Source organism: Anthonomus grandis, chromosome 4 (assembly GCF_022605725.1).
Source record: "Anthonomus grandis grandis chromosome 4, icAntGran1.3, whole genome shotgun sequence".
Lineage (NCBI taxonomy): Eukaryota > Metazoa > Arthropoda > Insecta > Coleoptera > Curculionidae > Anthonomus > Anthonomus grandis.
The window spans coordinates 14992780-15006771 of record NC_065549.1 but is presented as its reverse complement, the minus strand read 5'-3'; the positions used below and the strand labels follow the sequence as shown (position 1 = coordinate 15006771).

The window sequence follows — 13992 nt, the reverse complement described above, 5'->3', positions numbered from 1 at the left end:
TACTCGGAAAGCAGCCCCAGTACTCGATATTAGCTATTCATCAGTTATTAGAATAGTAAAAGAAAACAAAATGCATCCCTATAAAATTATACCCACCCAGGAGCTCACGGAACACGATTTTGACAGGCGAATGTATTTTTGTGAACAAATGATGGCAATGTTAGACAGTAATGTGATCCAATTAGAACATGTTATGTTTTCTGATGAGTGTACCTTTACTCTTCACGGTCATGCCAACCGTCAAAATTGCGGCTATTGGTCCAGGCAATCCTCGCTGGACGAGAGAAGACAATACTCAATACCCTGAAAAGGTTAATGTGTAGGCAGGAATTATTGAAGATCAGATCATAGGTCTCTTTTTTATTGAGGGCAATTTGAATGGCGATAATTATTTAGAATTGCTTCAAAATAATGTAATGCCAACATTGGCCAACTTGTATCCTGATCCAGGAAACCCACAAGTTCCAGCGAATATGATATGGGTTCAACAAGATGGAGCACCACCCCACTACCAAATAAATGTCCGGCAGTACCTCAACTAAATATTTCCTGATCAGTGGATAGGGAGGCGAGGATCGATGGCCAGCACGGTCTCCCGATCTGACGCCATTAGACTTTTTCTTATGGGGATATGTGAAAACTATTATATGCAAAACTCAACCCACTGACTTAGCTGACTTACGAAGACGAATAACCCTGGCAATTAGATCGATCACACCTGAGATGTTGAGTAACGTTAGAAGAAATTTCTATTTACGGGTAGAGTGTTGCCAAGACGTTCGTGGCGAGCATTTTGAACATCTCCTACAGTGTTATGTTTAAACTAAGCAAGTTGGTATTGGCCACCGTTATCTGATACTCCCTGTATAAAAGTTTTTATAAAAAAAAAATACACAACTCGAAAAACCAATCGACGTGTTCGAGCGTTTTTTCCAACACGCTCCTGTCTATTTATTAGCTAATTTATTCCATTTGGCCGACACACACTGTATATTTAACCAGAATAATATTTTTGCGTAAGCTTTACATGTAAAAACAAACAAAAATTGAGACCAGAACAACACAAATGTGTCTAGCTGCTAAGCGCGTAGTAGATTTTTTTTAATCGTAGATAATAAAAGTCAAATTGACCAGCTATCATCTATCAAAATAGACCATACATTATGAAGAATTGCACTTACTGCAAATATTTCATCCCATACGCAACAATTATTTACATATCTTTAATATAATTTCAAAGTAATAATTATTTTTTTATTTAAATTTAGTTTAAATTATTAAGTGGGTTAATTTCACTGTATTGACATCCACATAATAAGAGCAACAAGCTAACAAAACAAAGATTACTGTACCAAAACATTTTAAATGAAGATTTTTATGAAAGGAACGACATTCATTGATTATTTTAACACTTTTCCTTATAACGAGGAATATTCTTTAAAAATTATCAATCTTTTTTTTATTAGAAATTTTATATAGAGATGTACATATTTTTTTTTACTTATGTCTATTTTGACCAACGAAATTATAGAATATTTTATTAAATATTCATATATTTTTTATTTTCTTATTATCATTTATAATTTAATTATTATCGATTATTTTCCGTATCCTCAATATGGCAGGTGTTTAAAGATTTTAAGTAAGAATGAACTAGATTTCATCATACAAAACATAATGTGATAATTGTACGCGCTATAACTGGCGTTTTGTCTCGGATTTGAGACTTCTTCAGATGGCTAGGATTCAAACAAACACACAAAAAAAGCCTTTGCCAATGTTTTACCAATTGCAATGTGATGATTCACTTATAATTTTGTACAATGTTTTAATTTCACTACCGCCATTCAGAATTTGAGCACTATAAAAGATAAATATGGTCTAGATATCCTTTTTTTCTCGTTGGACCTTCTATGCACGATAAAATATACCCAAACTCGTTTAACATAGTCAAATATGAGTTTACTATATTATCATCTTTGTTATTCAATATGTCTATAGTAAAATTGCCCAGCAATAAGTCTATACTCATCCCTTTAATTTGCATTAAAATAAAATCTAAATAGTCTAAAAATGCTTGCCTATTTGTGTCACAAGATCTATATATACACACTACATATTATTATTACTATATTACTTACAGTTACAGCACTTTTGTTTAGTAGGTTATGTTTCACCTCATACAGACTAACAAATATAACAGTACCATCATTTCTATTGTGTTTTGCATCATTAAAATACACGTTGTAACCTTTTATTTTATACCGTTCATCACAGCTCTCAAAGGTTTCACTAAAAACTATAATATCCCAAAGTTCAAGTTTTCTATGATGTGGCTTCAAAGAGCAGTTTTAGTTGATTTTTTGTTAAGAAAACCATGTTGGGCATTGCTAAAAAAATATGTTTTGAAGGTATTTTTGTAACCTGTCATAGAAAGTCCGCTTAATTATTTTAAGAAATGAAGAAGGCACAGGTAGTAGATATGTGTTTAATACAATAATTTTATTATTTTCGCGGTTTTCCCCCAATGACCTAATGAAGTAGCTGCCACTGAGCACTAGTAAAAGAATGAACTTTATTTTAATTTATAAACACAAATATAGGTGCCTGAAAACGACGAGGGTAACCTCGACGATAATGACCTGGCTGACGATTTATTCGACAATGTGGAGCCTTTGGAGGACGTTGGGGAGGAGGACAGACCAGATGCTCAGCAGAATGCGGTTTCGGAAATTATGGCTGATGACTTCATTGATGCTCCTGAACTGGTAAGATAATTTTAAATATGTCTTATATATTTGCATCTTTTAATTATTCATACGAAGCATGTTAATCTGAGGTTTTCATTTGAAGAACATTTCTGGTAATATACATACAGCCCATCGGAAACAGTCCACCAAGGTTTGGAGCCCTTTTTTAAAAAAATGCTCGGATACGTCGATTTTTGATTTTAGGGGGACAATTTTTTTTCATACTTTCAATCCCGTAACATCAACCTCTTGGCGGGGGTTGCAACCACCCTCAAAATCTTAAATCGGAGTGGGGGTCAAGTGATACCTTATTTTAAAGGTCTTTTTATTCTAGTTACAACTGCCAAGTTTGAAATTGCTAACTTGAGTATTCGCAGTATGACAGCTTGTCAAAGATTTTGAAACAATTCCATTGTTTAATACTTTTAGCGCTAGTTTTTAGACATTTTTGATTGACAAAATAAAAACGCTCGCACCCGTCAATTTTTGATTTTAGAAAAACGATTTTTTGTTTACATTTTTAACCCCACAACTTCAACTCCTTAGCGGGGGCGACATTCACCCTTATTTTTTAAATGGGAAGGGGTGTGTTGTGATACATCTTTTGAAAGGACATTCCATTTTTTTTATAATAGCGCTTTGTTTTTTAAATTTGAGTTGCGGGTTACAGAAAATCTAATTTAATTTTATTGATTACTACTTATTATCTTATTAAATGTTGAAAATGTCTGTAGAAAATGTAGTAACTGTTCAAAGTATTCCCGGACATTGTGAAGAATATCGGGTGTTATTTGTTGGCATTCATGAATGATGCGGTTTCGTGAATCTTCTGCCGATTGAGATTGGGTGGCATCAATTTTTGATTTCAGATGTCCCCACAAAAAAAAATCAAGAGGAGATGAATCAGGTGATCTCGCGGGCCATTCGGTAGCACCCCTTCTCCCAATCCATCTACCAGGAAACGTTTTATCCAGAAACTGGCGTACTGGTAATGCATAATGGGGAGGTCTTGCTGGAATATCGCATTTTCTTCATGGTCGTTTTCCGTAATTTCCCGGTAAGAAAAATGGTCCAATGGAAAAATGTGATCACCAAAAATACCAACCCAAACGTTTAATTTTTTAGGGTGTTGAGTATGAACGTCATAGTAGATCCTTGGATTCGTGTCGGACTAGTACCGACAATTGACAGTGCCATTGAGAAAAAATTAACATTCGTTTGAGAAGCAAACATTTAAAAGATAGTTGGGATTATTTGAAGTTAGTTCGGACATTATTTCACAAAAGTGTAAAACGCGGTCGTTATCATCTTTATTTAATTCTTGAAGAAGTTGAATCTTATATGGATGCCTTTTATTGTTTTAGAATTCTCTGTACAGTGGTCCGCGAGACTCCCGTTACATGAGAAAGTTTTCTGGTACTTAACATAGGGTTCATACTAACTTCACCGAGAACACCGACTTCTACTGCCTCATTTCTCACTGGATTGATGTCACCGAACCAGTTTCCCGAAATTTTGCCACTAACTCTTGAATGTAACCATGATGTCCGTGTTTATCTGCATGTCTCTCATTAAACAAAGTTGTCTTGCACATTGATTGTTTATAAAGTATAATTCAATAATTTCCACTCTCTCCGCAATAGAGAAAACCATTTTTATCGAATCGAAAGAAAAGCGCAGAAATAACTAATTCACATCAACTTGTTAACTGAAGATAAAGTCGGATTGTTGACTGATTTTTGATAGTTTAAAAACAATTTTTTACTCACACACATAAAATATCCAGTAAAATGCTTAGAATTCCATTGCTTGGCGATGCGTAGCTCAAATTAAAAAAACAATGCGCTATTGTAAAGAAAATTGAATGCCCTTTCAAAAGATGTATCACAACACATCCCTTCCCATTTAAGGGTGAATTTCGCCCCCGCTAAGGGGTTGAAGTTGTGGAGTTGACAATTTAAACAAAAAATCGTTTTTCTAAAATCAAAAATCGACGGGAACCTCTAAAAACTAGTGCTAAAAGTATTTTAAACAATGGTATTGTTTCAAAATCTTTGACTAGCTGTCATACTGCGAAAACTCAAGTTAGCAATTTCAAACTTGGCAGTTGTAACTAGAATAAAAAGACCTTTAAAATAAGCTTTTAAAATCACTGACCCCTACTCCTATTTAGGATTTTGAGGGTGGTTGCAACCCCCGCCCAGTGGTTGATGTTAAGAGGTTGAAAGTATTAAAAAAATGTCTCCATAACATAAAAAATCGACGGCTCCGAGCATTTTTAAAAAACTCCAACCTAACTTGCGTTGACTGTCGTTTAATTGTTTTTAAGGTAGAAACTGGCTAAACGATTAAAACTGAATAAAATGTCACAAAACGCGTCCGTTTTAAAGAAAGTTTCTTCGTTGTTTTTGCTGAAAAAATAAATTAACTGTTTATTAGGATTCCTATATTTTTAGGATTCCTATATTTTTATATGGCAAAGAATAAGGCAAGGGTCGACGGTTTAAGAGCCTCAGCTTTACCGTTTAAATCTACTTTTACAAAAAATTTGCCCCAATAATAAATTAAAAAAAAAAATCGAAATGATTCTGCCATTTTCTCATATCATAATTTTTGAGACACAAGCTGAGTCAAATTGACTGAAACATACCTTATAATTGAAGCTACGTTTCAGACATTTAAAACAGCTTGGCTGAACCTATTGGTTTTGAGTTATATGGAAGTAAATATTTTTTGAGTATGAAATATTTTTTTTCGATGTCGATAGAGAAGAACCACAACTTTGCTATTTGAACGAAAATTGTATGAATTTTTCTTGACGAGTTATCGAATAAAAGTTGTTCTTTAAGAGGTTTATCACCCCTTAAATTCATCCCTACGACTTTGATCCCGTGAAGTAAGTTTTGTTTTTTTGAAAATTCTGAGCATAAAATCGATACTGTAGGTCTTACGGTATAGTACCAATCCTCGATCAACCCCAATACTCTTAAAGAAATCCCCACCCCCAGGATGACAAAATTTGAGATTTAATGCGTGCAACACCTAAATTATCAACTTTTTCGTTTTTCAGTAACTCCAAAGCTTTTAATATATTTTTTTTTAATTTACTCTACATCCGTGAAGTAAAGTGCTGGCTTAATATATAACAAAAATTTAAATTTACAGGTATAAAGGTTTTACTATATCTAACTGGTTTATTTTTAATATATAAGTAGTATAAGAACTAGAAAATGCATATATATTTTCTATATTTTTTTAATTAGAATATAATTGTTTTAATAGATATTTCTCTTTTAACTATTTTTCCACATTAGGATAAGTTAACCTTTTTTATAGTGATTTTTTCTTTAAAAACGTGTGAATTCATTTAAATATTTTTTTTAAGGCCGAACAAATTGATTTAAAATATGCGACTAAAGCAAAGAAAACAAACATGAAGAAATTGAAAGCGGATGTTTGGTGTGTATTAACTCAACAAGAGGAATATGTAAGTATCTGGTTTAGAAATTACATTTTCATAAATGATATCCTTTGAATTTATTTTGATGATTTCTTGTTATATGATTTTTGTCATTTTCCCTTTTTTAATATAAATTGGCGACATTTTATGTGGATCTTATGAAACTTATTCCTTATGAAACTTAAGGAAGAAGTTTCATAAGATCCACATAAGCCATCATCAGCGACAACCTGAACTATAATAATTACCGTATCATTAAAAAAAACGCTTATTTATAAAATTTACCCTTTCTTCTAAAGAAAGAATTTACTTAAATAGAAATTTATCAATTGCAGGATGAAGAAGCAGAAGTGGTCGAAACGTTGTTTTGGGATATGGCGAAACAAGTGGAGCTTTGCCACGGTACCGAAGATTCCAGCATTCCATTAATTTTCGTATCGCTACTTCATATCACTAACGAGCAAAATCTCGTGTTGGAACAAATTCCGAATAGCAACGATTTTAAGATATCAGGACCAAAAAAGTCCTTAAGAGGATAACGACTTTCGTTTATTTTTTAATGGGCATTCATAATTCAGCATGCTTCATTTTTAATTTTGTATCTCCGTGCGTTGTGGTATATGATTTTTGTAATTCCTTTTATTGATCAATAAATCTTATTTCATATTTTGTGCTTTCGTATGTTTTGTAGAACTGGGTCTTTACGAAAATATATTTTATTAAATAGATCTTTTTTGATTTATTGCCTTAGTAAACGTAATATGTATAATAACCTAAATATTTATTTTACTTCATTTGCTTTATATTAAACACCCAGTGACCTACTTTATTTTATCAATTATTTTGACCGAGCGTAAATGATAAACTTAGACATTACTTATCAACAAATAGTTGAGTAAACTTTTATGGTGTAGGCGGGATTGCCGAAGGTAAGTTACTATTTTGAAATTAAATATTTTTAAGTTTTTTTATAAAAAAAGGTTCATATTTGGTTTTATTTAATTGTATAATGTAAGCCATTTTTTTTAAAAGAGGCAATATAGGATAAGAACCTATTTTTAGTGCGACAGTTAAGGGATATATTATAAAGGGCGTCCCCGTACAAGTGGTCAAAATCTAGAGTATATACAAGAACTGTAGAGAAGTAGTTCGAGATAGGATCATAAATGGTATCAGGTGATGTTTATTATTAACGTATTTTTAACAACCATTTAACTGGACCATACGTTCTACCTGATTGCCTCGACGGGATGGATTGGTGGTCCCTTGGCCAGCAAGATCACCTGATTTGACACCTCTAGACTTTTTTATCTGGAGCGCCATGAAACAGCTCGTATACGCAACTCCGATACCCACCAGAGAGGGCCTTAGTAGTTCGAGTAGTTCGAGTGGCTAAAAAAATTACAATATTTCTGAAGAACGATCCAGATGTCTTTATTAGTTAATTGTTTATTTAAATTATTTATTTATCGTAATGATGTTGAACTATGAATTATAGTATATATATGAATTATAGTATAGTATTTCACATAATTTATCACACAAACGATGCAAGTCCGTCCCTGGAGAACTGAAATCACCTGAAATTCCTAAAAAAGAGACCTCACAATCTATCATTTAAAACCTAAATATTTCATTAAATTCGCTAAAAGCGTTTTTAATATATCAGGAAAATTTCGATTTTTTGAAGAATTTCAACATTCTGTATTAACTCAAACTACCCCTTTATGGCTCCTGTGCCATTTTGACCAGTTGAACGGGGACACCCTGTAGATAGCAGATAAGGTCCAATGAAAATACAGGATGATTCAAAATTGAGTACAAAGTTTTTAAGGAAGTATTTACCAGCCAAAAATAAGAACTTTTTTTCCGTATAAACGTATGTGCTAACTTGCTTCGTTTTTTATCTATAACTATCAACCAACGTCACTGGAATTAATAAATTTATTTTATTTCCACCAAAGAAGCCTTTATGATTACAAATAAGTCTATCAAATTTTATTTAAATCGAGTAAAAGGATTTTGAATAATTAATAAAAAAACGATTTTATTAAAAAACTTTTACACTCTGTATCTAGAAAACGAAGCAAGTTAGAACATATGTTTATATAAAAAAAAGTTCTTGTTTTTGTCTGGTAAATATGTTCCTAAAATCTTTGCACTGAATTTTGAATCACCCTATATAATTGTTTTAGTCAGATTTAGGGAAAAATGATTCCATTCACTCCAAAGTTTTAGGTATTCTTCTTCTTCAGGTGTCATCGCCTCTTAAAAGGTTGGCTATCATCATAGCTATTTTCACGGAACTACTTTTTTCAAGGTTTTTAACCAAGAAATGCTTCTAATTCCTTTGCTTCTTTTTTCCTTTACCTTTCACTACATATTATTCTGAAACAGTATTGCAGCTTCCTTATCTTAATTTTGTTTTATATTTCCTTTCCCTTCTCCCCAGTACCTCCTTGTTTGCTACCATGTCCACTCAACCTATTGTTAAGACCCTTTGATAGGACCACATCTCAAATGCTTCCAGTCGTCTACTTTAACGTTCAGGATTCCATCCCAAATATCAACACCCAGAAAACGTAGCATCTCAGTATTCTGACTCTAAGTTGTAAGTTAAGATATCTATTAAGTTAAGATAACACTGTTCTCATTTATTTAATTATGGTTTGTTCTTATTCAATTCTTCTTGGTTTAATTTTTTTTTCACTGTATACTCATTACCTTTATTGACTGTTGTTCCTAAGTATTTGTATTTACTGGCTTTCTCTACTGATTCTCGGTTGATGGATAGGTTTTCTTGTTACTGAACTAATTTTGTAAATTTGATATTTTTAATATTTGAGGTAAGTTCGATTTTCACGCTGCTTGTCACCACTTAATCAACCGTAAGTGTCCTATTATTTCGGCAATAAATATGATGTCATCTGCATACTGGATATAGTTAAGGGTATTCCATTAACCTTACTTCCATTGTAGTTTCCTTCAGTGCTCTTTGAATGATTCCTAGCAGCGAGTTGAATTTAGCCACCTGATTGTAGAATAAATTATTTACTATTCTAATATTTCATGTCTATATTTTTACTTTTAGGCAATTAAATAAGATGGTTATTGGGAACTTAGGCGAATGCTTTGTTGTAGTCAAGAAAACAGACATACATCGGTTGATTGATGTCCATGAATCTTTGAGTCAACACATTAAAGGCAAACAAGACTCTTCCCGTTGCATTTAATAATAAAAATAATATTAAATATTTTTTATTTGCATAGAAAGAAAAAAAAAATACAAGTTTACAAAATCTAGTCATAAGTTTACGCAACTAAAAGGCCTACAAATACAGAATTCTGCCATGGCAGATTCTGGTCTTTAACATTGTGACCCCACACTTCAATTAAAAAAATGGTAATTTCAGTAACGCTTATTAACAATAACTGACTAAATCAGCTTTTCTTCAATCATATACCTAATAAACCTACATATAAAAGTTCTAAATTTGACAGTTTAGCATCAAGCAAACAATACACATTGCAAACACCCTAAAAACAGATTAAATTTTTTGTTAAATAAACAAAAAAATAGAAAATTTATTACAGACATTAAATAAATAAATAAAATGATCCAAATACCAAAAATTGTAATAAATTACTCAAGAAAACAACCATTCAAAAAGTTAAAAAAGAAGAACATAAATTATATACCCTACTGATTCATTAGATGTACAATCATTCTATTACGAAAAGTATCACAAGAAATTGATAATCGGTCCGGATCCAAATTTAAAGAATTTATTTGATAAGCAAAATTGTAAGAAAATGATCGTTTAAATAACTGTGAATGCCAGATGCCAAATATTAGTCAAATGCAAGAGTTTTGGAGCTTTTGCAGTCTACCCCTATCCTCATAATCAAGACACCAGCCATACACTACATCACAGTAATTACATTGTGAAAGGACCAATGAATCACATAAAAGCTTCTTAATATCTTTACTTAAATAGTGTCTATGCAAATAAATTAATTTTAAAGCAAGATATGCCTTTTTAAGAATATTAGACACGTGATGTTTAAAACGAATATTATCTACTATAAGGCCCAAACTCTTACATTTGTCAACAACCGGAATTCTTTCGTCCCCCAATTTAATGTTTATACCATTTAAAATATTATTTACATTAGTTCGATTACCTATGAATATTATAGATGGCTTCGAAGGATTTAATTTTAATAAATGCTTTGAAGAAACATCACAAATAGCTTGTAAATCCTGATTAATTTTAAACTCAACCATTTTAAAATCTCCTGGTAAAAATGAATAATATAACTGCGTGTCGTCTGCGTAAAAATGATGGGCACAATGCTTTAATTGAAAATAAAATCTAGACGTGTAAATAATAAAAAAACAAGGGTCCTAAAATACTACCCTGAGGCACACCACTTTTAACTTCCAAAGGATCAGATATTTCGTTATCTATTTTAACACGTTGAATCCAATTATTTAAATAAGAGGCAATTAAATTAATAGCAGCATCAGAAAAACCAATATAATGAAACAAAGACTTTAAAATTAAGTGGCTAACGAAATCGAAAGCTTTAGTATAATCCAACAACACCAGAGCAGAAATCTTACCATCATTCCTAGCCCGAATTACGTCATCAATAACGTCCGCCATAGCCAAAGTACAACTATAATTTGTTCTAAATCCAGATTGCTTGGGTGGTAAAATATCATTATTATTAAGAAAACTACGAATTTGAGAGTCTAGAATGCGTTTGAGAATTTTTGAAAACGTTGGTAAAATACTGATAGACCTAAATTGACTAAAATCTGTCGGATTATGCACTTTCGGCAATGGAAACACAAAGGCTTCTTTCCAGCATTTGGGAAAATAGTTTTTATAAATACACTCGTTAACAATATGTACAATAAAGGGTATAATAAAAGGACAGCATAGTTGAATTAACGTAATATTAAGATTATCCACCCCGAATGCTTTAGACTTAATATTTGTCATTCTTGTACTATCTATAAAATATGAATTAAAATTGTTGGTATTTACAAAAGATTTAGGAATTTCTGAACCTAAATTGGGATTCTCTAACATCTTATTCCAATTTCCTAAAAATTCTCTCATGTATTTTATTTAAGAATATTTTGAGGTCGTCACTCATTAGACTGATAGCTCGATGGTCGCTACATTCTTTTGCGTTAACTTTTGTAATAAAATGTATGTAATAAAAGTCGATCTAAGCCTTTCAGGGGAAATGACTCCTGTATTGTATATTGTGTGAAATAGTTTCCACCAATATGCCTATTTGATCATCTGTAATTAGTTTAATCATTTCTGCTGGCATTTCTTCGGATTCTGAAGATTTGTTAGATTTTACCATTTTGACTCCGTGCATTACCTCTTCTTTTGCTATTGTTTGGCCCAACTCTATGTACTCGTATTCACTTCCATTTTTTCTTTTTGTCCATATCTATTTCTTTTATATTGTAAACTTATCTATATCTAAGGGCGAGCGTATGTAATATCTTATGAGGAAATATAAACTGTCAATTATTATTATTATCGTTACCCGTGTGCGCGAATGGTAAACATAAAATTCTTAATTGTATGCCAAAAAATGCGCGATAACTACTTCTTAAAACCCTCCAAATTTCATTTGCATATCTCGATCGGTTTTAGAGCAATAAATAAATCACGCCGTATCTCGGAAAACCAAGCATTTGCGGACATACGTTTATATAGCAAACTGTCATTATTTTTCCATGCCGAATCATTTCCAAGTTTGTCTCACTTATTTACTAACACCCTGTATATTGTAATAAAAGGTCAAGGAATTAGACCTATTTCAACTGTACTAGATATTCTCTAATCAACTTATGTATTCACTAATTAAAAAAAAAAACACTTTTATACAAGTGAATACCACCCATATTTTTTTTACCATAGGTCAACATGAAATGCAATATAAAAGGGTGGACAAGAAAAGAGTGCTGGGCTAGCCTATCTCACGGAGAGTGGTCGTGCAAGTTCTTTAAAATAAAGGAAGTAAATAAATAAAGCTCAGGGGCGCCAGTGACCAAATTACCCTTAAAACACCCCTATAGAATTTAAGTAGCCACACAATACTTACTATAAAAACTACTGCATAAAATAAAGACCCAAGTATCTCCGAATTATAAGTCTTGTAAAAGCTCTGCCTCTGGAAATTAGGGTCAAATAAAAGCTTTAAAGTTTATTTTCAAATGACAGGTAAATTTAATTTAAATTTAGGTTGTTAATTATATAACTTTAATTGGGGGAAGAACCGTAAGGTTATGAAAACATCAACACTACAATAAAAACGAGCTATTATACCATGGTATCACTTAATAAAGCTTATAAAGAAAATACAACGAAGATAAACCCACCTTATTGTGATCACAATTTGGTTTACACTTCTGCCGACATAAAAACATAAAAAAACTGTGTTATCACACCTTTCGTGTCGATAAGTAATATTTTAAGCACTACTTTTGAATAAAATAAATACTTGCAAATATTACACTTTGGACACGGTAAGTAAAAATAGATAAGTTTTCAATTTAGCCTTAATTTAAATTACAAAAAAATATATATTAATCTTTTGTTTTCAGCATTCAGGCTGCACCAAATTACCAAGAAACCACTTATCTGGAAGCCTGGGACACCACAACAGACTCAAAGAATCGAGGACTCAGGACACCATCAAGCAATTGGACATATCTGGAACTTCATTATACCAAACTAACTTTCATCCAATCCGGAAACCGGAGACCAACGAGGAAGAATAGAACTGCTTTGGGTCTTTCTTTTTACCCTATCCTTCAACCCTTTTCATTTTTACACTTCAGAATTCAGCAGTGGGAAAGCAACAGAATTAATAAAATTGTTCTAGCTTTCGAGTCCTCCAATATAAATTGATTTATTTAAGCGAAAGATTTTCTATGCTACTATAAGACCAAAACCATTTATCCTGACCAAAGTCAGCAAATGATTTCAAAAGAACTCCTACAGAGATATAATTCATTTAATTTGCTAATTTTGTAGCTATTAATCCACAAGGGAACGCAAAAATTACTAAAGCGTTAAATTGCCACAAAACAGCGATTTTAGTCTGTACTAGTTGCACAGAAGTGGATCTTGCCAGAAAATGCCCGATGCTCGGCGGTTTACCGTGAGCGAAAAACCAAAAAAAAAAAATGTACCCAAAAAAAAACGAAGAAAGCGTACAAAGAATGCCAGACTAGGATTCTTTTCAAATGAATATTATTTATACAGGATGGCTGTGAATTAAATAGTAATATACAGTTTGATAATTTTTAATTGTTTGATTAAATAGTTAAGAAACTTTGTTTTTAAAGAATTAGATTAATATATAAAATAGTTTAAGCAAAAATCAACCGTTACAAGAGAAATCAAAAGTTAAAATTGTTAAAATAGTCCGGTGACTAGATATCACATATTAAGGATATAAACAAAAATATGTAATTTTATAATTTGAAAGGGGTTTCATGTCTACATTTTAAGGTTAAAATTCACATTTTTTTTATCAAAACTAATGAAATTTTGCTTGAGTGATGAATGGACTTTTTTTCTTAATAATTGTCTTTCTTAATAATATGGAAAAACTGAATTAAAATTACTGACCTAAAACAAGATGTGAATGAAATAAGATTCAGCACACTTCGTGGGTTGAAGCTAGTCACTTTCATACAAAAATTGTTCACATGCGTTTCCAAATTTAGTGATAATATAG

At 31.9% G+C, this 13992-nt stretch overlaps 1 protein-coding gene across 2 annotated transcripts in view; it reads left to right on the top strand.

Annotated features, from left to right (window-relative positions):
- The window catches only part of LOC126735292 (condensin complex subunit 2), a 37002-nt gene extending 30123 nt beyond the window's left edge, over positions 1 to 6879 (top strand). For both annotated transcript variants that reach the window (XM_050439240.1, XM_050439239.1), the window contains exons 11-13: positions 2604 to 2768; positions 6136 to 6237; positions 6546 to 6879. In XM_050439240.1, the coding sequence (XP_050295197.1) occupies positions 2604 to 2768; positions 6136 to 6237; positions 6546 to 6749 (471 nt within the window). In that variant the 3' untranslated portion in view covers positions 6750 to 6879. The remainder of the gene's footprint in view (positions 1 to 2603; positions 2769 to 6135; positions 6238 to 6545) is intronic.
- The last annotated feature ends 7113 nt before the right edge of the window (positions 6880 to 13992 follow it).